This window comes from Osmerus mordax, chromosome 3 (assembly GCF_038355195.1).
Source record: "Osmerus mordax isolate fOsmMor3 chromosome 3, fOsmMor3.pri, whole genome shotgun sequence".
Taxonomy (NCBI): domain Eukaryota; kingdom Metazoa; phylum Chordata; class Actinopteri; order Osmeriformes; family Osmeridae; genus Osmerus; species Osmerus mordax.
In genome coordinates this window covers 20886157-20907522 of record NC_090052.1, presented here as the reverse complement: position 1 = coordinate 20907522, position 21366 = coordinate 20886157, and the positions used below count along the sequence as shown (strand labels likewise).

The 21366-nt window shown below is 47.6% G+C and overlaps 2 protein-coding genes across 3 annotated transcripts; one reads left to right on the top strand and one right to left on the bottom strand.

The window, feature by feature from the left end:
* Positions 1 to 935: 935 nt before the first annotated feature.
* Positions 936 to 7377, top strand: st8sia6 (ST8 alpha-N-acetyl-neuraminide alpha-2,8-sialyltransferase 6). The gene is made up of 8 exons (XM_067233193.1): positions 936 to 1173; positions 2028 to 2102; positions 2224 to 2301; positions 3281 to 3425; positions 3712 to 3827; positions 3921 to 4013; positions 4134 to 4607; positions 7314 to 7377. Exons 1-8 carry the CDS (start codon positions 1073 to 1075, stop codon positions 7354 to 7356), a joined length of 1125 nt encoding a protein of 374 aa, XP_067089294.1. The 5' UTR covers positions 936 to 1072; the 3' UTR covers positions 7357 to 7377.
* Positions 7378 to 12737: 5360 nt separating this feature from the next.
* Positions 12738 to 14213, bottom strand: gjc1 (gap junction protein gamma 1). Of its 2 annotated transcripts, XM_067232819.1 has the most exons (3): positions 13361 to 14213; positions 12951 to 13258; positions 12738 to 12857 (listed from the first exon to the last, which is right to left on the bottom strand). In XM_067232819.1, the coding sequence occupies exons 1-3, from the start codon at positions 14211 to 14213 to the stop codon at positions 12738 to 12740; spliced, it is 1281 nt and encodes a 426-aa protein (XP_067088920.1). The 2 variants fall into 2 exon arrangements, with proteins under 2 accessions (XP_067088920.1, XP_067088919.1); XM_067232818.1 differs by having other exon boundaries at positions 12738 to 14213.
* Between the last annotated feature and the right edge of the window lie 7153 nt (positions 14214 to 21366).

The following is a 21366-nucleotide window of genomic DNA, read 5'->3' as shown; positions in this document are numbered from 1 at the left end:
TCCTCTTGTCTGTCAGGTGACAAAAGATCACTTCATATTAATAGCTGTCGTGAGTTGATGATGTAAACTAAGTTGAGTTGAAAACCCCCCTTGTAGAGCCAGAGGGGGAGGAGGGAAGTGGAACGAGAAGCTATATATAAAAAGCAAGGAAGGATTCGACTGGATTGGTTGAAAGCCCCAGTCCCTAGTACTCATACTATCACATTCATTGGAGAAAAACAGTCCCTTCTAACCCTCCCCCCACCACACACACACACACACACACACATACATTGGTCAAGACCATGGGCTAATTCAGTACCAGGCACTCATGTTACTGCCTGGTCTTTATGCAGCAGGGTAGAGGGGGGTAGGGGAGGGGGCTGGAGGGAGGGCGGTGGGAAGTCCAGGGGAGGGAGGGAGAGCGTAAAGAAGGCAGGGGCTCCGGGGTGGGGGGTGGAGAATGCAGAAGGAGCAACAGCTTGTGCTCTGGGACTAAGCTGGAAAGAAAGTCGGAGCATGGTGCAGGCTGACTGAGGAGACTAGGCAGAGCGGGCCAGATGAGAAGGAACGAGACGTAGCGATCCGAGTCGAGGCGGGCAGAAGGACACCGGACGGAACACCCCGGCAACGCTAGCTTTCAACGGGAGTGGAACGGCAGAAAACTAGAGAGTTGTGTGTGTGTGGGGGGGAAATAGCAAGGCTGGCTGTTTACGAGACAGACAGAAAGGTCTGATAGCCTGATAGCCGCAGGCTTACAGAGAGAAGCTCGCAGCGAGAGGCAGAGACAGAGAGAGAGAGAAATATAGAGAAGTAAAAGAGAGAGTAATAGATAAAGACTGTGGATAAGGCAGGAGAGTAACGACAGGGCAAGAGAAAGAGTGAGGTACAATCGAGGAGAAAGAACGAGGGGGGGGGGGGGAAAGGAGGGACCAAAGTAGAGGAACTTAAAAGAAGAAATCACGCTGTACAGAGGGGGAGAGAGAGGTACAGGAGCAAAACTAATGTGTCAGTATTAAGGGGGAGAAAATAGGGGAGAAAGAGGAAGAGGAAGAGTCCGAGGAGGAGGAGAGGAAACAGCTGTGGGAGAGGCATGAAGCTACTGCTGTTAAAGATGCTTTTCTCCTTGATGCTCACCTTCCTTATCTTGGGGACTTTCTTTACTGCCCTCGTTTGGTACGTCTTCAACGACAGGTGAGACCAACCCGCCCCTCCCCACCTCGGACCAGACGGGCCTCACGTCACACAGACAAGGGTTTTCTGACTTGTGCTTTCGTTGCTCGGGTACCTCCGTCGACAACATGTTATTTGATGAAATATATTAGTTCTGAAACAGGAACACTTGATTTAGAGAGAATAGCTTTGCTACTTCAGCTGGAGGGGTGAATATGAAATAGTTTTTTCCAATTCATTCTGCCTGTTTTGGCAATTCAGCTGCCCCCTTTCCACCCTCATTTGAATGATGTGCTTTTGCCTTGAGTGCACGTGTGAAACAAGTGACACATCTATGAATCTTTGGGAAAGTGTCATTTTTTTGTTGTCGCGTGTGTTAAGAAAAAAAGTGTTAATGAATCTGTGTTTTAGCACCAGGCCAAGAGGCCTTCTTAATGAAACCAACGTCGTTGAAAAAGTATTTATATGTTCTCACCACAGACACATTTATAAAGCATGAATCAGTCTCAGTGCAACTTTACGTTGTCTTTCACATGCTTTAAGACTGTTTGATAGTGTTTTTAATCCTTAAACTGAGTTCTATGAACAAGACTGTATGCGTGCCCTTTCCTGCTGTAAGCAAACCTCTCTGCCGGATGCTCTGTTTATGTTTTGTGTCAGACAACCATCTATCTGTGTGCTGTGTGCGTCAGTACGCTCTGCTGTATCAGGAAGGAGGGGGTGTAAAGTTATACACTTTATCTCAAGAAGTGGCTCAACTTTACACAAAAGCAGAAGTGATATTGTACAATGTGATGTTGTTTCCTGACTGTCGGTTCGATACCACATAGTGTCGCAAAATGAATTGCGAAGTTTCTTCTCTCTGTGACGCTCAGTACTGTTGGGCCCCGGAACCCCCACCGCCCCAAGAACCCTGCCGCAGCCCCATCTCACACATGCAAGGACTGCAAGTGAGAACCCCGACCGTGGCAATCACAGCCCATATAGTATTTGGTTTGTCCAGCATATTTGTCACCTGTCCTTACCATCGACACAAAATAAATGCTGTGCCACTGGTGTGTGTGTCCTCAGGAACAACGTCACCGACAAAGTGGTGGAACGTTATTCTCACGCCTGGAGGAAACAGGAGGACAATTCTAAAAAGTTCAGGTGAACCAATAAGATACATAAATACGCACAATGAAACTCTGTACGCCAACCAAACATCGCATAGAGTCTGCCGCTGCCGCCTCTGACTGGACAAATTCATTTCCATCCCTGCCTTCAAAGAAACCATTTCACGCATCGTCACTGAACCCTGTTAATGCTTTCTCATCTTTTAACCCCTCCCTTGAGTATCTTGTTGTCTATTCATCCCCATGGTTTGTCCTTTGTCTGTTGGCAACTGCCTAGTTTGTCCTACTTGTACTTATGTTGCCTGCTTTGTTTTCTCCTGCCTGTATCCTTTGTTCATACTTGCCAGGGTCAGCCTGTGTCTTGCTTGTGGTTGTTGTAAATAATCTCTGCGTCTTGCTTTGTGCTTTTAACATTTGTATCCCCCCTGACTACCCTATGCCCTGCTTTGATTAACCTGCTTGTTTTTTGGAGTTGCTTTTTTTTGTGCTTTTTTCCTGTATGTCTGTATTGCTGTGGTTGTGTGCCGTTTTGCTTTTGATACAGATTTTCTTTCCTTAGCCCCCTTCCCCTCTCCCTCAAAAAGCTTGTGCTTTTGCCCAGGCCATCACTGGAAATAAGAATTTGTTCTTAATGATCGTTGCCTGTGTAACTGAATCCTTGGAGCTAATGCCTAAAGCACTAGGTTACCCACACAGCAAACAATTGCCTCCAATACTACTACTACTTAAACTATTGTTTAACTATTGTTTACTGTGAGTTACCTAGAAGCTCCTGGGTCCTAGAGCTACCCGGTTACAATTGGTGAAATAAAGGTTAAATAAAATAGAAATCTCTGCTGGGTCTCAATTCATCTATGACAAATTTCCCTCACTCGATCTCTGGATTCGTAGAAATGAGAATGTTTTGGTCACGTTTGTCACTGTCACCATACAGTGTTCGTGTGTCCATAACGATGCGCGTGAAGTATGGCTGGTCGTGTTGTTGTCAAGAAAGGCTTGATTGTTGTTTCCAGATCCCTGCTCAGCAGCCGTTGTCATGGAGTCACCAAGGCTGTGGTCACCCAGGCCAACACTCCCCTGGGGTCGAAGATGGTGTATGATGGTGAAAAGAGAAAACCTCTCCACGTTACCCCTGAACTCTTCAGCACGTTTGTTAAGGTTCGCAGTTTCTTCCTAGACATTTACATTTAGTCATTTAGCAGACGCTCTTATCCAGAGCGACTTACAGTAAGTACAGGGACATACCCCCCGAGGCAAGTAGGGTGAAGTGCCTTGCCCAAGGACACAACGTCAGTTGGCATGACCGGGAATCGAACTGGCAATCTTCGGATTACTAGCCCGATTCCCTCACCGCTCAGCCACCTGACTCCCTAGACATACCAGGTGGTTGGGTGGGTGAAAACACATGTACCATAATGTGTATTTGTGTATGTTTTACATACAGGAACATCCATTTGCATCCAATACAACTTGGGATACCTGTTCTGTTGTTGGCAACGGCGGAATCCTGACCAATAGCAGCTGTGGAGAGAAGATAGACTCTGCTCAGTTTGTTATCAGGTGTAAGATCATTTCCTGCATGTACTTGTTTTCAAAATGTCCAATGGTAATTATAAAAAGTGACACTGTAAACCTGTCGGTTTTCTCTCCCAGGTGTAACCTGCCTCCTTTGGAGAACGGTTATGAGAGAGATGTCGGCAACAAGACGGACCTTGTGACAGCCAATCCCAGCATTCTGTTGGAGAAGTGAGTGGGACGAGCCCAGTGGAGCCTACAGAAACATACCCTCTACTCCACAAACATGTCTACTGACGCTTGATGTGTTTCCTTCTCCTCCTTCGTCCCACCCTGGGGGGGGCGTCTCAGGTACGGGGCTTTACTGGAGCGCCGTCGACCCTTTGTGGAGAGCTTGCGTAGCTACGGAGACTCCCTGATCCTCCTGCCGGCGTTCTCCTACGGCCACAACACGCCCGTGTCCCTGAGGGCCCTCTACACCGTCCAGGACTTCGACAGCCCCTCGCGGCCCGTCTTCCTCAACCCGGAGTACCTCCAGAGCCTGGCCCGCTTCTGGCGCTCCCAGGGCCTGAAGTCGGTGCGTCTCAGCACGGGGATGATCGTGGCCAGTCTGGCCCTGGAGTTCTGCGCCAACGTGGATCTGTTTGGCTTCTGGCCCTTTAGCCAGCACCTGGACGGACACCAGCCCCTCACCAATCATTACTATGACAACAGACAGGCCAAGAAGACTATCCACGCCATGCCTGCTGAGTTTGACCACCTGCTGAAGCTCCACAGTCAGGGTGTGTTGAGGATACACCTGGGTGAGTGTGCACCACCCGGCAGGTAGGCAGCACCCGTCACCTGAACCAAGCGCACCGTAGGTGACACAGCAGAGGCATGCCGCACCCGCTTCCAGCCTCACCTGGAAGACCTCCCAATCATTCGCAATGTCTCTGCTCTTCATTCAGTGTTAAACCAAACGGATATGGTACAGGTCTAGCGTTTGTCACAAAGACTCTGTACTTGCAGATTAAGTGTAGTGAAGAAGGATTGTGAATTTCAGCACTTAAAGAATTAGTTCCTGGTGTGTTTTTGCTGAGCAGGCTCATCGACAGCCAAATGATTTGCACTGAATTCTTAATGGTAGCAACAGTCAGAAATGTCATCTTAATGAAGGTCTTGTACAACGAAATAGCTGGATGTATACATAGATAGACATCATATACTGTATAAATATGCAGTTGTATTTATTGTGACTGTTCCAGCTGGAATCTGGAGCCTGTGTTTTGTGTTCAGTTTGAAAGCTATTCTAGTTCATATGGTGTCCATACTGCAGAGAGGGCAACTTAGTGCCACATGTGAATTACAATGGCCATATACTCTACCATGCTGAGCCTTTAAGATGCAACTGAATGTATGTTGAGTTGCACAAGCAACAGACATACTCTCTCCTGACTGTTATGTTCAGACCGGTTTTCCAGTGCCAGTTGTGACTCAATGTAACCTATGTTAACTATGAAATAGTGTCTCACCCGTGGCCTTTTTTTAACAAATACACGACGATTCGAAACATTTCACACATTTACGGTAGTTCCAATGGTTTCTGTTGCCGCCCGTGCTGTATTCATCTGACAGAACTGGATGTAGCCCAGAGATCAACTGGGCCTGAGCCTCAGGTCTGGATCTCTCTGCTGCCTCTCCGGACCCTCTGAGCAGGGGCTCTCTGAGGACTCCACACAGGGCTCAGGGCATGGTTCCAATCTGATACGAAACAGGAAGAGACAGAGCGGAGACAGAGCGGAGACAGAGCGGAGACAGAGCGGAAGACAGACCCTTTCCTGGGGTTGCCGCGGTAACCGGCTTGTGAAGGTTACGAGTGACACGTTTTGACCTTAAATGCTCCTCCCCCCCCCCCCGCTGTGACCATGGCAACGGGGCAGGAGTTGTTGCTCTGACAAAGTGACATCAGCACAACAAAGTGAAACGACGGGGGGGTTGGGGGAGAGTTGAAAGATACATCAACAACCCTTTGCTCCAGGAACAGTTTACATTCTTTGGCTGAAGCCAATTCAGTTTTCTCTAAGCGGGTGGTAGCATGTGCCTGCCACAAGAGTAAAAGTGGATTCTCTTGTTGTTGAGTGAAGTTTCATGCAACTACAAATTGCCTTAACATACAGACTGTCGGACTGTTTAAAATGTGCTTGTTGTCCAACAGTCAACTATGAAATCATGATGTGAATGTCAATTTCTGATTATCTGAACAATTAGGAAAGATTCAAAGGCAGATTCAGTGAATAAACATGGTCTTTAACTAGATTTCCCTGTCCTCAGTGAGATCACTGGTTAGAAATATAACCCTTGTTGTGGCCGAAAACTGTATGAAACTAATAAGCTGAACTATCTGATTGTCCTTAGATGAACTATCACTGAACTGATTATCCTTAGATGAACTCACGGACTAAGGACTGAATGGTTACCTTAGATGAACTGTCACTGACCAAAGGTTAAGACCCAAGTAACCAGAAGACATGGAGGCCATAAACCCATATAGATAGACAGCTTTAGTTGGACTCTCGAACTTGTAGAACAACCCCTGCCCTAAAAGTATGAACTAATATGCAATAACAAGGTGTTTCTGTCTACTCAAGATTAGGTATGGGCAGGTTGTCTAAAGTGTATAAAACGATATCCTGTCTATTGCTCTGGGTACTCTATGCCAGCCTCTGTGCCTTGCAATCTCTGCCAGGCCCTCTCTGCCAATGCTCGCTGTGCCAGGCACTCTCTACCATGCACGCTATGCCAGGGCTTTCACCGCAGAAAGCCTACTGTCTGTATCTTTGATGAGAGAGAGAAAAAAAAGAAGTTGCATTTGAACTTAAAGAAACTAACCTGACTGTCGTCCCTCCTTGAAAGCAACCTTTCTGAAACTGCCCACAACACCCTAATTTGATCAGAATTGTGATATCATATTCTCATGTTAGGCTCTTGAAGTCGTGTGTCAAATCTATGGCCAACATCTACCACTAGAATGCACTATTTCCTTGACAATGAGTGACAGCTTTACAGTAAATGTAGGTTAGTCATAAGGCACCCTAATATGACTGTATTTTGAAGGGATTGATGTTACTGTACCTGACAATGCAACCTGAGAATGTACAATCTTACATAACATGTACAACAAATGTAAAACTCGTGAAATATATTTTTGCAATTCCAATAATGAAGGCTTTGGATCATTATAATTCCAAAAAACATCCCTGTGTAACCTATCGTCCGTTGCTATATTCATTCATACAATCTGAAGTGCTGTCAAATGAGTAACCAATAAGTCTCAGGGAGACAGGTGGCTGAGTGGTTAGGGAATTGGGCTAGTAATCCGAAGGTCAAATGACGTTGTGTCCTTGGGCAAGGCACTTCACCCTACTTGCCTCGGTGGGGAATGTCCCTGTACTTACTGTAAGTCGCTCTGGATAAGAGCGTCTGCTAAATGACTAAATGTGAAAGTCTCCGTACCGTCCAGTTACGTAGCCTATTTCTGTTCTCCTCCAGCCGCAGGGTTTCCCACAATTACTGGCCGAGCCAGGCAGGCTAACATCTGGTTCCTGTTCCTGTGAGCAGAGGGCAGAGGCCCCACCAGGAGGGCCAAGGAAAGAACTGGCGCCTCTCTATCTTCTTCATCTCGAATAGAGAGAGGGAGAGGGAGAGGGAGAGAGAAGGGACACACACTCCATGTTCAGACATCAGGGAGGCGTTATGAGAGGCAGTGCATCCGGTCGGTTGGGCCACCACAGTCTGCCTTGGCATGTTGTTTTCACGCGTCGTGTCGGACGTGACCTGATTGTAACTCCAGCTGCTGCGCTCTGCTCAGTCCAACCGGGCGTACTCTCAAGGGTACTATTGGATTTCAGGGAATTGCAAAAACACAGCGAATCGTTCCCTTTTTTTTCTCTCCCTAGTATTCCTCTGGTACGTCGTCTGTTTTCTCACTAATGAGGAGGAGAAACAGAACAGGGAAACTGCGGCTGGGTTAGAGTTAATTGCATTTCTAACTGCTGACATTAGTGACATGATATTGACAGTCTGCAAACTGATTTGATGAGCGTTCTATTCTGTCATGTATAACGAAAAATTATGCCTGGGTGTGTGTATTGTTCCTGCTCTTGTGGCTACAGCTACTGGGCTCTCTGTTGATGCCGATTGAGGCCCATTGGATTCGAACGTCTTCAAATCATTTGCACATTTAACTGTCTCTAGGGAGTCTGTTGGCTGAGCGGTGAGGGAATCGGGCTAGTAATCCGAAGGTTGCCAGTTCGATTCCCGGTCATGCCAACTGACGTTGTGTCCTTGGGCAAGGCACTTCACCCTACTTGCCTCGGGGGGAATGTCCCTGTACTTACTGTAAGTGGCTCTGGATAAGAGCGTCTGCTAAATGACTAAATGTAAATGTAATGTCTCCAAATGAACTGCCAAACCACCAAACAAACATGACAAGGTTGACATGAGTAGGTGTGACAGGTCTGCCTGGCCTCCTGTGTGACTCCTGTTAGTGACACAAGATCAGCCTGTACCACTGTAATCCTCCTGATAGGACAGCATAGACCCGTCCTCTCCACCAATCAAAATCAGACAGAAGTCATATCCTGACAGTGCCTGGACAGTACGACATCGCCACAGTCCATGTCGTCCTTCATTTGTTCTTGTGCTTCTACAGACAAACACAAGGCAGAAATGTTTCTGAATCATTTTATTACGTACTTTGTATTTCTGATTTATTTTCTTAACAAAATATCCCTACCGACATGCATCTTGGATGTATTCCTCAAACCTAGAAAAAAACAAGAAACAAAGTTTCCAAAAATGGAAAGAAAAATTTTACATATCTGGGGATACCAGAATGGCACTCTAAGAAACATCATCGGATTTCACAAAAGCCATAGAAAAACACATAAATGGACAAATACATACTTCAAAAAGAGCAATAGAGCTTGTGGCTCAATGGCTGCTGGCTTATGATTAAATCCCAGAAGGGTGACTGAGAACAATTTATGGAAAATAAATAAGCATATCCATAGACAGAGTATTCCCTGTGTATTAAAAAAGCATTTATCCACACAGACGTCCACAGACAAAAGCCGGAGGCGTGGTATCCCTGATGGAACCCACTTGACAGGACAGTACTTTATACAGTCTGATTGGAGAACATTTGTATTTTTTCGTTTTCAATGCTGGGCTGACATCCACAGACTGAGTTTAGAGGAGAATGTGTCCAATTTAGTGTCGCAAGCTTTCACTCGCTTTCCAACGGGTGAAAGACCACAAGGGTCGATCACAAAGCATTACGTCTCCTGCTGTGATGAGAAGTGCTGGAAAGGCGTTGTGTCACTTCTGAAGCTTTGCTGAATAACGTTTCCTCCCACTTACAGCCCCTTTCACCAATCATCCCCATCACCCCTCCCCCTCCGGATGCCGACAAAGTAATTAAATAAATTGATAGGTTTGTACCTACAATAAACTGCAGAGTGTGTCTATGTGTGTAGTGCATGGGAGGAGGAGGGATAAAGAGAGAGAGAGTGGATAATCATGCTAATTGAATCATGGGCTCATTTGGTATGTTTCTTCAGCAAAGAGCCATTCTGTCTCTACTTTAAAGAGGGCCAGTGATGAATAGAAATGGGTGGAGCAGATCGAAATATGGATATGCCGGTCCCAAAGGGACAGTGTTGACCTATAATTTGGAAGAATGCCCAGATTTACACACACACGCACCCACACTCACACATGCATACAATGCGCAACGTATGATTTGAGGTTCCCTAGTCGGGGGCCCACATGTGGAGCAGATGAGGCTCACAAGCATCCCTGCTCCATGACTTGACCTTAAAGTGGAAACTGTTCCACTGAGGGTAGCTGCCCTCCAGTGAACCAAGTCCTACTGAACCTAAATGCCCCTAAAGACCCCAGGGTCCAACATTCCCTCTTACCCTGGTCATTTGTTTATCTTTATTAGATGTATTCTCAAAGTAGCAGAAAATACTTTATAGAAGCAAGAAAAGTCATGTTTTCTTTTGGGCTAAATTTAATGAGGTTTGATCACCAGGGGAAATATAACAAAGGGAAATTGAAATTGGGGTACTTTAAGTAAATAACCTGCGGCTTGCAGGCGATGGAGCACCATCGCTGTCATCAGTGCCGATCACTGCCAGAGAAGCTGACTGAAGTACTTCTGCTGATTTATGTCTGTCTGGGGCTAGCTGCCTCATCGGCCGGACTTCCAGCTCTCAGCAGGAAAGGCTCTGAGCAAGCTCTAAACTGCACTGGAGTACTGTGCTACAGTTTGACAATGACACCATTTTTGCGAGAGATATAAATATAATCTCTGAACAAAATCATGACCGGGAAGCATCGAGCTCTGTGGACCTAAATGAAGGAGGCCTAGATTGCAAAATGAATTTTCATCTAAAAAGCTACCATTGAGCCGAGTTGAGAGTGATTTGGCAGTATTTCCCTTGTTCCCAAACCTGGCTAGTTCTCCTATGCACAGCTGTTCAGCAGCACTTCTCACAAAAGCTCGGGGAGAATAGTAGTGATACAACTATTTAATAAGACACAGCCCTAGGGACTGGCACATGGGCAATACACATTACTCATCATACAAGAACAATTTTGGCAAATATCTTTTCTTTACCATATCTATTTCTTAACTATTTCTTTACATGATGTACAGTAGAGTTTGCTAGAAAAATATACTTTTTTTAACAATTTGAAGGCAATGGGGAAAAAAACATCAATGATGTAACAAATTATCTTATTAAAAACATTTGCCATCCTTGTTTGAAAATAATTTACATAAAAAAAGTTATAGAAAAACACTGTTTTGAACATAAAAAAATGATCCAATTCAACCTCTGATAAATCAAACCTTTCAAATCACATGTACACATGATACAAAAACGAGGGACTTTTACAAAACAAATACAAAGGGTCGGTCTCACATCGACTAGTTTACTTGTTTCAGGATCAGAGTAGTATGGCCACAGAGTTCCAAAGATAGAGGACAACTTAGCTGCATAGTACAATACTTGGGCAGTGATGCCTTCATCACACAAACAGTGATCGGTCTTTAAATCATAATGGGAACTGAGACCCATCACAACATTTGACGAGACATTTGAGGAGACAGACAGGCAACTCTACCTTGATCCAAATTCGATTATTTTTATTGAGAGATTCTGTTAGATTCCCTAGATCTTTTTATAAGGAAATCTTTGTAAAGAAAATGACTGATATTGTCTATGGTAATATTGTACCTGGAGATGAGCTGTTTACCGTGATCTCATCCCTACTCATCACACAGCAGATTTCCACTTCTTGGGCAGAAGCTCCCAAGGCAGCCAATCACGTCGTATCTTGATGCAGAATGTTATGGCTATCGGCTCCTTGCCCGATTTCTACGAAGCCGCTCGACTTGTATTCTGCCTGATCTGTAAAAATCCCAAAGCAGGTTGTCAGAATTGACCGGAGACCTTATGGATCAAAATACTCAGGCCAAAGGCTACCTCGTGCATCAGAACAAGGACTCTAAGTGGCAGAAGTGACACCTTAGGACAGATACATGCTTAGCTGGTGGTGCTACTGTAGCTGTGAGCAACTACTCCAAAATAGATTCAATAAAGTGTTAACATAAAATACCACTAGGGGGCATTCAACAACCAGGCAGAGAGAACACCAGTTGATGTTTGCAAAGTCTGTACCAAAGTCATGGACCCAGAGACTGAAAGAGTCAAATGTAAAGAAAATGAAGAGTGCAGGTTCAGAGGCTTTTGAAGAACTACGATTTAGGGATTCTTCTTCAAATATGACAATGATCTCAAGATGTAGATGAGTTAGCATCGTGAACATTTTGCTCCTCCACTCCAATTCCAGAGCAGAAGTTGGTGTGGCCCCATTTTTTGTAAGCCTTAACACCACACAAACACACACAAAGTCACACAGAAAACATAATTGACTTATAGACAAATACACAAAGAGAAAATCTACTGCCAATGCCAACAGGACCCTCTAGGGAAGGTGACACAAGGAGATCGTTGCATCGTAGAGTGCATTAAAGAGTCATTGCTTTAGCTGTCAGTGCATTATGATCGGTCATTGCATTATTTTGCTGTTTTAATTGGATGACACTCGGCTAGGAAGTTGTTGCATTGATGAGTCACTCTTTTCAGCTTTCAGCAAATTATATCTTTGCATTATATTGCCATTGCATAATACTAAAGTTCCATTTAGACTCTTTGCATTATGATGTCCATAAATATTGATGCCAATGCAATAATATGAAGTCAACGTCTTTGCATGGGGGCAGCCATGATATCTGCAGATTTAAATCTGAAAACAATCAGAAACCTTGAAGAAAATGATGGCATATTTAAATTTCTCCGTTTCAAATTTCTCCACCCTTAGGAAGACTGAAATAACAGGAAGACAACAGGGGACAACAGTCTGCTCAGGGTCGGAGGTACAAGAACAGACTCGATACGTTAGCTTCAATCAAAGTAGTGGTGATTCAAGTGAACGGCTAAATAAATAAAGCTGCAGACATAAAAACGCACCTTTTTTTTTTTCTTCCAGCAAGTGAGATTCTTAGATTCAAGGCACTGACATGGTGTTAATATATATCCACGGGAAAACCACTTCAACACCCCACCACATCCCTCTCCAACACCCCACCACATCCCTCTCCAACACCCCACCACATCCCTCTCCAACACCCCACCACATCCCTCTCCAACACCCCACCACATCCCTCTCCAACACCCCACCACATCCCTCTCCAACACCCCACCACATCCTTCTCCAACACCCCACCACATCCCTCTCCAACACCCCACCACATCCCTCTCCAACACCCATCCTAACCACATGGACACAGGGGCCTTGAGGCGAGGCCAGGAGTGTGTGTGTATTAATAAGCACGAGGGTTCATATCCACACAGAGGGCTTGCCCTCCCCTGACTTGCTGCTGCTGCTGTTGCTACTGCTGCCTCCACCGCTGCCCCCTCCCTTCCCGTGCTTGAAGCGGTGCTTACGCTCCTTGTGAGGCTGCGGTTGAGGCTGAGGCTGGGGCTGGGGCTGGGCCTGGATGATGTTGCTCTGGGGCTTGTCGTCCTGATTGTCGTCCAGCTGAACCTCGGCCCGGTGCTGTTGACTGTAGGCCTGGATGGCAGCCTCCAGCTGCTCGTGGGCCTGCTGGATCATGTCTTTGTTGAGGGCCACGCGAGCCTCGCCGCCCGTGGGGAAATTGTCCTCGTTGCTTCCAAACTGCTGCTGCTCCTCCTGGGCGATGTTGGCTCGGTTCTGCTTGCAGGCCATCTTAGCGTTGCTGAGGTCCGTATAGGGGATCTGTTCCGGCTTCACCACGATGTTATAGCCCGGCGGGGCGGACGGGGTGTTCCACGAGAACGGGTAGCCCACGTAATCGGCACCCCCGTCCCCCACCAAGCCTTCCCCAGCGCCCACCTCGGGCCCGGGCACGCCCCCGGGCCCCTCCACGCCCCCGTTGGCTCCCAGCAGCCCCAGCTGATACTCGTCCTCGGGGGGCGGGCAGCGGCGACGGCGGAGGATGTCGCAGATGGAGCCGATCCCCAGGTGGAGCATCTCCCACACGTTGAGCCCGAGGCAGAGCACGGTGACGCCGTACATGATGCGCAGGAAGATGGTCTTCTCCGTGGGCCGCGACACGAAGCAGTCCACGCTGTGCGGGCAGGGCATCCCCGAGCACACGTAGACGGGCGCCACGCGGAACCCGTACAGCAGGTACTGCCCGGCCAGGAAGCCCGCCTCCAGGGCCGTGCGCGTCACCAGCTGCAGCACGTAGATCCGCATCAGGCCCTCGTCGCGGATACGCTGGCGTCCGTCGTGGCGGACTTTGGGCTTGGGCGTGGGGACGAGCGGGTCGCGGGGGCGTTTGGGGGGCTCGATCTCGGGGACCTCGTAGATCATGGGGTCGTCCTCCTGGTCCTCCTGGTCCTCCTCGATGCCTCGGTGCTGCCGAGCCCCGAAGCAAATCTTCCGGGGCCTCCTGTGCGTGTACCCGCCACCTCCGGACGCTCTGACCACGGGGGCGCTGGGGACGCCTCCCTTGGCCTCCTCCAGGCGAGCGATCTTGTTGACGGCGTAGCCCATGTACATGAGGGAGGGCATGGCCACCAGGATGATCTGGAACACCCAGAAGCGGACGTGGGACAGTGGGGCGAAGGCGTCGTAGCACACGTTCTCGCAGCCCGGCTGGCCCGAGTTGCAGACAAACTTGCTCTGCTCGTCGTAGTAGATGGACTCTCCCCCGACGGCGGTGAGGACGATGCGGAAGACGATGAGCACGGTGAGCCACAGCTTCCCCACGAAGGTGGAGTGGTTGTGGATCTCCTCCAGCAGCCGCGTGAGGAAGCTCCAGCTCATGGTGTCGCTGGACAGCGGGGCAGACAGGGTCCCTCGCTCGCCTGCTCACAGACTCTGCAGGGAGAGAGACGGACGGAGAGAGACGGACGGAGCAAGAGAGACAGAGATGTGGAGGAAGGTGGAGCAGCGTGTAGAGGGAGATGAGAGAGATGAGAGAGAGATGACAGAGACAAGTGGAGAGAGAGAGAGAGAGAGACAAGTAGAGAGAGAGAGAGAAGAGAGAGGGAGAGAGAAAGAGAGAGGTAAAGAGAGAGAGAGAGAGAGAGAGAGAGAGAGAGAGAGGGAGGTAAAGAGAGAGAGAGAAGTAAAGAGAGAGAGACAAGTAGGCAGAGAGAGAAAAACATATTATATATTATTATAAAGGACACAAGTAAGTATGTTTCTGCTTGACAAAATCTCTCATTTGAAAGAGAGATCAAAGACATCTTAGCACGTGATAACTTATCAGAAAAACTGGAAATCTTATTTCCTGCACAGAACTTGGAAATACAGTAGAAGGTTTGAAAAACCAAAGACCACAGCTTCTTAAAAGCTAACCAGAAAAGAGAAGGGAATGATGTGTCAACATAAGAACAAGTGTTTGCTATAGTGGAAAGAGATCTGGTTATTCTTGATAGTAAACTGCCAAATCAAACCTTTTTGGTGGCACAGTTGCACGGGGTGGATATCAGGGTATGAAAGCCTTTTACACAGAGTAGTGAGATGAAGCCGTAATAATCCCAATAGGGAATGTGCTATCACCGAACACACACTGTATATGACACCCTCTCTCTTTTACAGGAAATAAATCCTCTTAGTGATCCCTGCAGGTGCAGTTTTGAGGACTGTATTAACCTGACCGGTTCGTTCTGGTTTTGATTCTGGGATTGAACAGCATTGTGTTATGTGGCTTTATGTACTGTTTACTATTGTATGACAGTAGAAAATGATGATGCCTATGTAGGTTAGCAATCAGCTCCAGGCGGTCCAACCAAACCAGTGGAACCAGCAGGTGGGCTGGCCAAACCTATTGGAGCAGGGAGTCAGACGGCAGACCCACATTAGCCTGAGCACTGGTGCAGAACCCAGCAGCTTTGCCCCTTGGGGATGGCTCAGGGGGGTGAGGTTGGGCTGGAGGGACTGAGCAGGTGACCAGAGACAGGTTGTGAACCTGACACCTCCACAGCAAAATCAACATCTTCCCCTTCCCCCCCCCCTGAGTATCTCCAATGATGCAGGGGTTATTGTGAGTTGGACTGAAAGGTAAATCCGACCATGAAATCCCAATTCAGGCAATGTTGCTTGTGAGTTCCAGAGCTAAAGCCTTCACCTCCAGTGCAAGTCTGGGAACCCAGTTGAGGACTGGGGGACGTTTGGCTGCTGTAAGCTGGAGGGGGAGGTTTGGCTGGGAGTGTGACTATTCCCAGCCCCCTGCTTTGTGTCTGCAGTAGTAGCAGTGTGTAGGAGAGGAATGGAAATGTTTGGAGCACAACTCACTATAAAACATGGGCATTGATTATTCTGACCATATAAGGAACCGCTTGCGTTGGGGAAGTAAATGCCAGGAATGGTGAGCGTGCCGGTATTTTGGTGTGTGCAAAATTTAGCTGTGTGTGTCAATGTGAGTGTGTGTGTGTGTTTAGTTGTGTGTGTTTAGTTAACTAGTTAAAGAGGTTTAAACTAAACAATTTAGCACTTTAGAAACTGCATTACATTATATCATTCCTGTACACAATACAGGGTTACTTGACCATGAAAGACCTTTCTACATCCAACAGTAAAATCAGCACATCATGGAAACAGAAGTGAGAATGTTTTTGCATTTAGAGTTTTTAATCACTATGTCCTTCAATTGCACATAGTTTGTCTGCCCTTCCTGCATTACATGATTGTGCATGCAGTACATAACTATTATAGTCAGCATTCTGCCCAAACACACGTCCTTGACATAGTGTACAGACACACTCTGACTGTTCAAGGGATGCAGTTCAAGGGATTTAAATGTACGTTTAAAAAGGGACTTTGATGAATGTCCTGCACAGCTATGTGATGTCCCTGGGATGCAGTTGTTTTCTTTAACCGAAGGAGTGTCGACACTTTGATGTAACAAGGAGAGACCTTGAATGACACCTGTCACCAAACCTGACCACCAGTGAGAGGAAGACCCATCGCAGCAACGCACTCTGCACCCATGTGTGAGGACAGGACAGTGTGGGCGTTTGAGTGACTGAACTGAACAGTAGCTTTCAGTGTGTGTCTGTGCATGCATATGTAGGAGTTTGTTGTGTCGAGAGACGGGAATAGAATGTTTAAAAGAAGTCACGAAAGTGAGAGTGACAAGACCCCGAAGATTGTCCCGTTCAGCCTCTCACTACTAGTCCTCGAGCTCCTGGTCCTGGAGGCCTCATACGGAGGCTGCCAGGGGCCTTCCTAACACCACCTGCCCAGGAAAGAGCTTCCCATCTGGGCACATGGCTTCTGCTGGCACTGCCTTGCCCCCCAACACGTAATCTGGCATCCCCTTTCTTGAGCGATTTGTGTCTGACAGAGCTGGTGGGCCAGTTAAGGATGAGAGAATCACTCTGTGTGTTAATAGGGTGACTCAGACCCCCATCATCCATGCACACACATACACACACTCACAAAACCCCCCAAAGAAAGAAAGCATAGAGTAGTGTCGCTTTCTCATTTAAAATTCCAACATATTTGCGTATTCTTCCGTTTTTGATATCTCTGGTCTTACAACGCAGCACCAGATACTACAGCATGTTTCAGCGCTGACTGCAGTGTCAAGTCAGTCGTGGGGACAGACCGGGAAGCTGAGGAGCTCAAGGTTCTGACTACCCTCTGTGACTCACGGTGACCTCAGCAGGATTGGTCTGGCTGGGAGCGGGAGCTGGGAATGAACAGAGACAGGGGCTTAGGCAGAGGCTGGAGTCGGGGCAGAGGCAGGGGCTGAGGCAGGGGCTGAGGCAGGAGCTGAGGCAGGGGCTGAGGCAGAGGCTGGAGTCGGGCAGAGACAGGGGCTGAGGCAGGGGCTGAGGCAGGGGCTGAGGCAGAGGCTGGAGTCGGGGCGGAGGCAGGGGCTGAGGCAGGGGCTTAGGCAGAGGCTGGAGTCGGGCAGAGGCAGGGGCTGAGGCAGGGGCTGAGGCAGGGGCTGAGGCAGAGGCTGGAGTCGGGCAGAGGCAGGGGCTGAGGCAGGGGCTGAGGCAAAGGATAAGGCAGCGGTTAAGCTTGGAAAAGAGCTGGGGCTGAGGACATGAGACAGGGGCTGAGGCAGGGGCTGAGGCAGGGGTTGAGGCTGCGGTTGATGTCTGAGGCAGAGGCTGCGTGTTAGACTAAAACTAAAGATGATTAAAAGTAGTGTCATAGTAATTATTGTGTTGGGTGAGACTGGTGAGACTAGCATCTTTTCCTTCTTAAATGTTTAATTTTTTAATTAAATTAATTTAATCTTCTCGCGTCCCTGTGGAAGTCTGCTCTTTCTCTCGGTCTTTTCTTCGTCCCGCTAGATCTGTCTCTCACTCCCTCTCCTCCCTGGGTTTGTTTCCTCTCAAGGTTGAAATGACACTCACCCCCAACGGGGACAAAGGACTTCAGAACTGTTTGTCTCTATTTACCACTGGGCCTAGATCTACACAAGCACATGTGAAAACATGCACACTCGTGAAGGCATGAATACATGTGCCGCCGCACAAAGACACACACACACACACACACATTTACTCACAAACACAGGCCAAAGGCAATTTGATAATGAACATAAATTGTAAGAAAATGCTTCACAGTTTATCGGAAGAGCTCAAATGAGGCATGTAAGCACACAGCAACTAGACACAGAGACATTCTCATCATACAGTACATAAAGAACATTTAAACAAACGAGATTACAAACGGTCTCCCTCTCACGCGCAAACATCCACACCGTCCATCTGTCACCCGAGTCACAGAGGAGATGGATCCCTCCTGCTGCCAAATGTCAATACTCGCTTGGGGTCAACGTTCCTTCTACATCCCCTCTGTCTCTCTCTTTTTGTCTCTCTGTCCTTCCACGGCTAGCAGCCCGGATGCGGCCTGATGAGCACATCCATCCCTCCTTCCCCTCCTCCTAATTAAACCCACACAGTGGGAGCTCTCTGCAGTGTCAGCCACGCTGATGAAGGCGACATGTATACAGTCTTGGCTAATCAAGGGAGCTTTCTTTCAGGTTTTGCCTTTTTCCACTGTCTGCCCTTTCTCCAATTTACCACGTGAAAACTAATTCCAAAACCAATGCCAGCTCTCCCTCAGGTCTAGTCCTGCGTCCAGTAACGAGCAACTCGTTACTGCTCTAATGTTCTAATTCCGAATCCCACTTCCATTTGGGGCATGGCACCAGATGCCAGTGGGCCCCATGTCTGATTACAAACCTCCATCAGGACCGTGCTTACCAAGCCACAACGTTGCCAATGACTGCTGTGTCTGCAGTAAAACCTGCCCACCCTGACCTCTCTCTCAGCAGCGGTCATTCAGCGTGAGGTTGCGCTCCGAGGAATGCCCTTGTGTTGGGGTCATTGTCAACCTGTCCCCTCCCTCAGTCATACAGGAGCCACCCGCAAGCTTCATTGACGCCCACCACACATATACAAGGCAACACACATCATACTAATCTACTTGACTAATATCAGGCAGGACATCTGTCAGAGAAACCCCCAATACACACATCGGGGATCAACTGTAGAGCCTATCTTTTAACGCTGAGAGAACAGCTTGGCATGTTGTCTGTATGTTTGCATGTGTATTTATTCTGTAAGGCCTGTCGGGTATCAACTGAGGGAGGGTTCCCAAAGGTCATTGACTTCTGTGTGTGATTTCAATGTGTGTGAGAGACCATCACTCTCTGGGGGACCACAAGAGAGAGGGGGGTTGGTTAGGTGAATCTGCTATCCTGCTGGGTTAAGCATACCGGGTGTTTTCATCCTCCAGTCCCTGTAACCTTCCCCTTCTCACAGGGATGTGGATAAGCTCCTTTGATAAGTGCTCTGAGATGTTTAAATCGTTGAAATCCAAGCATAGCTAAAAATGGAATTGGTATCAAGGCTCTTTGGCTGTTATTTTGTCTGAGCAGCAACATTGCTCTGGTGTCCTGTAAGCGGAGGAGAAAGAGATGTCAGTGTTTCTGCCAAGAATGACGTTAGTCTAAGGCAGGTTCAGATCCATTCGGACGAGGTATCTGTGTATCTTCACACATTTCATAGACCTTACTTCATCTGTTTGGTTTCGCTGGTCAAGGTTCAAACGCACACGCTCGCATTTACGTGCACACACGGACGGCAACACACACGCACGCACACAAACGTACACACAACGTACAACATATACACACACTCACACACATACACCAAGCCCTAAAACATAAATAAAATAAACACTGATCGGATGTGATAGGGAAACCCTATGGGTCCCACAGGATATATAGTCCAGTGGATGAAGACAAATAATTTCTGACACTTGACAAAACATTGAACACATTTCTTTCCGGAAATGTATAAAAATAGAGTTTTGCACAACGACTAAACTCTTCCAGGAAGATAAAGAGGCAGGCTCCTATCCGGTCGGATATGAACTAGGGTTCGTGAAGGAACCTATGGGTGAAAAGCTTGTCTTTGGTGAGATGGATGGGAGCGAGGTGTCTCCACATCTAAAGTGGAAGGGGGTGAGGTTGGAGGGGGAGACTCGCTCTTGTTCATGGGAAAGTAAATACAGTGAGTAATTCTCTCATTAACAGCAGGAAAAGACAAGATAGGCAACAGCAAAACTGTTCCATATGTTAGGAGAAGAATCTCTCAGGCGTTTGGCTGTCTGAAGCAGAGCGGGGAGCGGAGGCATCTGGGGTTTCTCTTCTCCGGCGCACAGCTATACGCACACTTTCACTCTGTGTCCTCTCCACCCTCACCTCCATGAACACATTCAAAAACATTGTATCTCCACTCTTGTTCGTTCTCCAGTCACACAAACATACACACACACACCAAGATGTCGGTAAGAAGGAGGCAGAGTACTCACACTCCCAGCCCAGACGACTGGCAGCCTGTCCTTGTTTGTCGGGCCGAGCAGCATCTCTCGCTCTCTCACTCTTTCGAAGTTACCGAGCCTCCTTCAGCTTACTCCTTAACCTCGCCTGGCATCCCAGAGACCTGACCCAAAACAAACGGCACAAGGCAACCTGGTGCGCACAAGACCCCACAGCCATACGCTCACACAGGGCTACAGTGTGTGTGCCTAACCAAGTGTGCAGCGTTCCTGAAAGGCAGCAGGACATCTCCTCTCCCTCTTCCAACCACAATGGTCTTCCCACTTACCCCTCATCCAATCAAAACTGGGTCACGGTTGGGGGTTGGTAGGGGTGTTCGGGGGGGTTAATATCCCTGAAGGGGGGCAGACACTGATAGGGTGGGAGGCGAAGGGGTGGAACGGAGGGGCCGTGAGTATGAGAGGTACTCTGATGTGGCAATTTAAGAAGGGCACTTTAGCCTTCAGCTCTAACACAGTATATACTGTATACTGAGTAGACATGCAGTCCCTTACACAAAGACACGTCGTGGAGAAGTAATTGGGTTGGTATTATAGGAGTGTTGATCCCCAACATCTTTTTCTCGCTCCACATGTACCCTCCACCAGCCTTATCACGGAGCTGTAATCACGCAAAGCTGGGGAGAATGAGCGGTAATGGTTTGGTGTTGTAGCAATCCACTCGCCAAGTGGTTCTGGTTGAAATTAGAGTTAAGCGCTATCTCAGAGTCTTTTCTTATCTTTCTTTTGAGAGTGGACAGATCGCTATCACCACATTTCACAGCATCACACGCTGAAATTGGATGTAAAATCCTATTTAAATTCCTATCACATTTTGCCAAATCCATAGCCTCTAAATTCTCACTTTTTCACTACTCTGAACTCTCGACTCTGTAGTGCTTCTTAGACTGCTTGATTATGAGAATAGTTGTATCCATTCTGAATACAGGTACCAAAACCTATAGTACTTAAATACCTTGCCACCATTAAGAAAGTACGTAATCTCACTGTGCAGTAATTGGCCTATCAAACACAGTCTTTAACCATACCATAAAAACGTGATTTCATGGGAGGTTGTGAAAAGCCTTTAAACCAAACAGCCTTTTTTAGACTTTTGTCTGTA

What these genes read in the sequence shown, in the direction of transcription:
- st8sia6 (XM_067233193.1), top strand. Translation starts at nt 1,073, where the DNA reads ATGAAGCTACTGCTGTTAAAGATGCTTTTCTCCTTGATGCTCACCTTC. An exon ending in CACACATGCAAGGACTGCAA is followed by an intron (nt 2,103 to 2,223) that starts GTGAGAACCCCG and finishes GTGTGTCCTCAG; the next exon opens with GAACAACGTCACCGACAAAG. An exon ending in CCCAGCATTCTGTTGGAGAA is followed by an intron (nt 4,014 to 4,133) that starts GTGAGTGGGACG and finishes GGGGCGTCTCAG; the next exon opens with GTACGGGGCTTTACTGGAGC.
- gjc1 (XM_067232818.1), bottom strand. Translation starts at nt 14,213, where the DNA reads ATGAGCTGGAGCTTCCTCACGCGGCTGCTGGAGGAGATCCACAACCAC.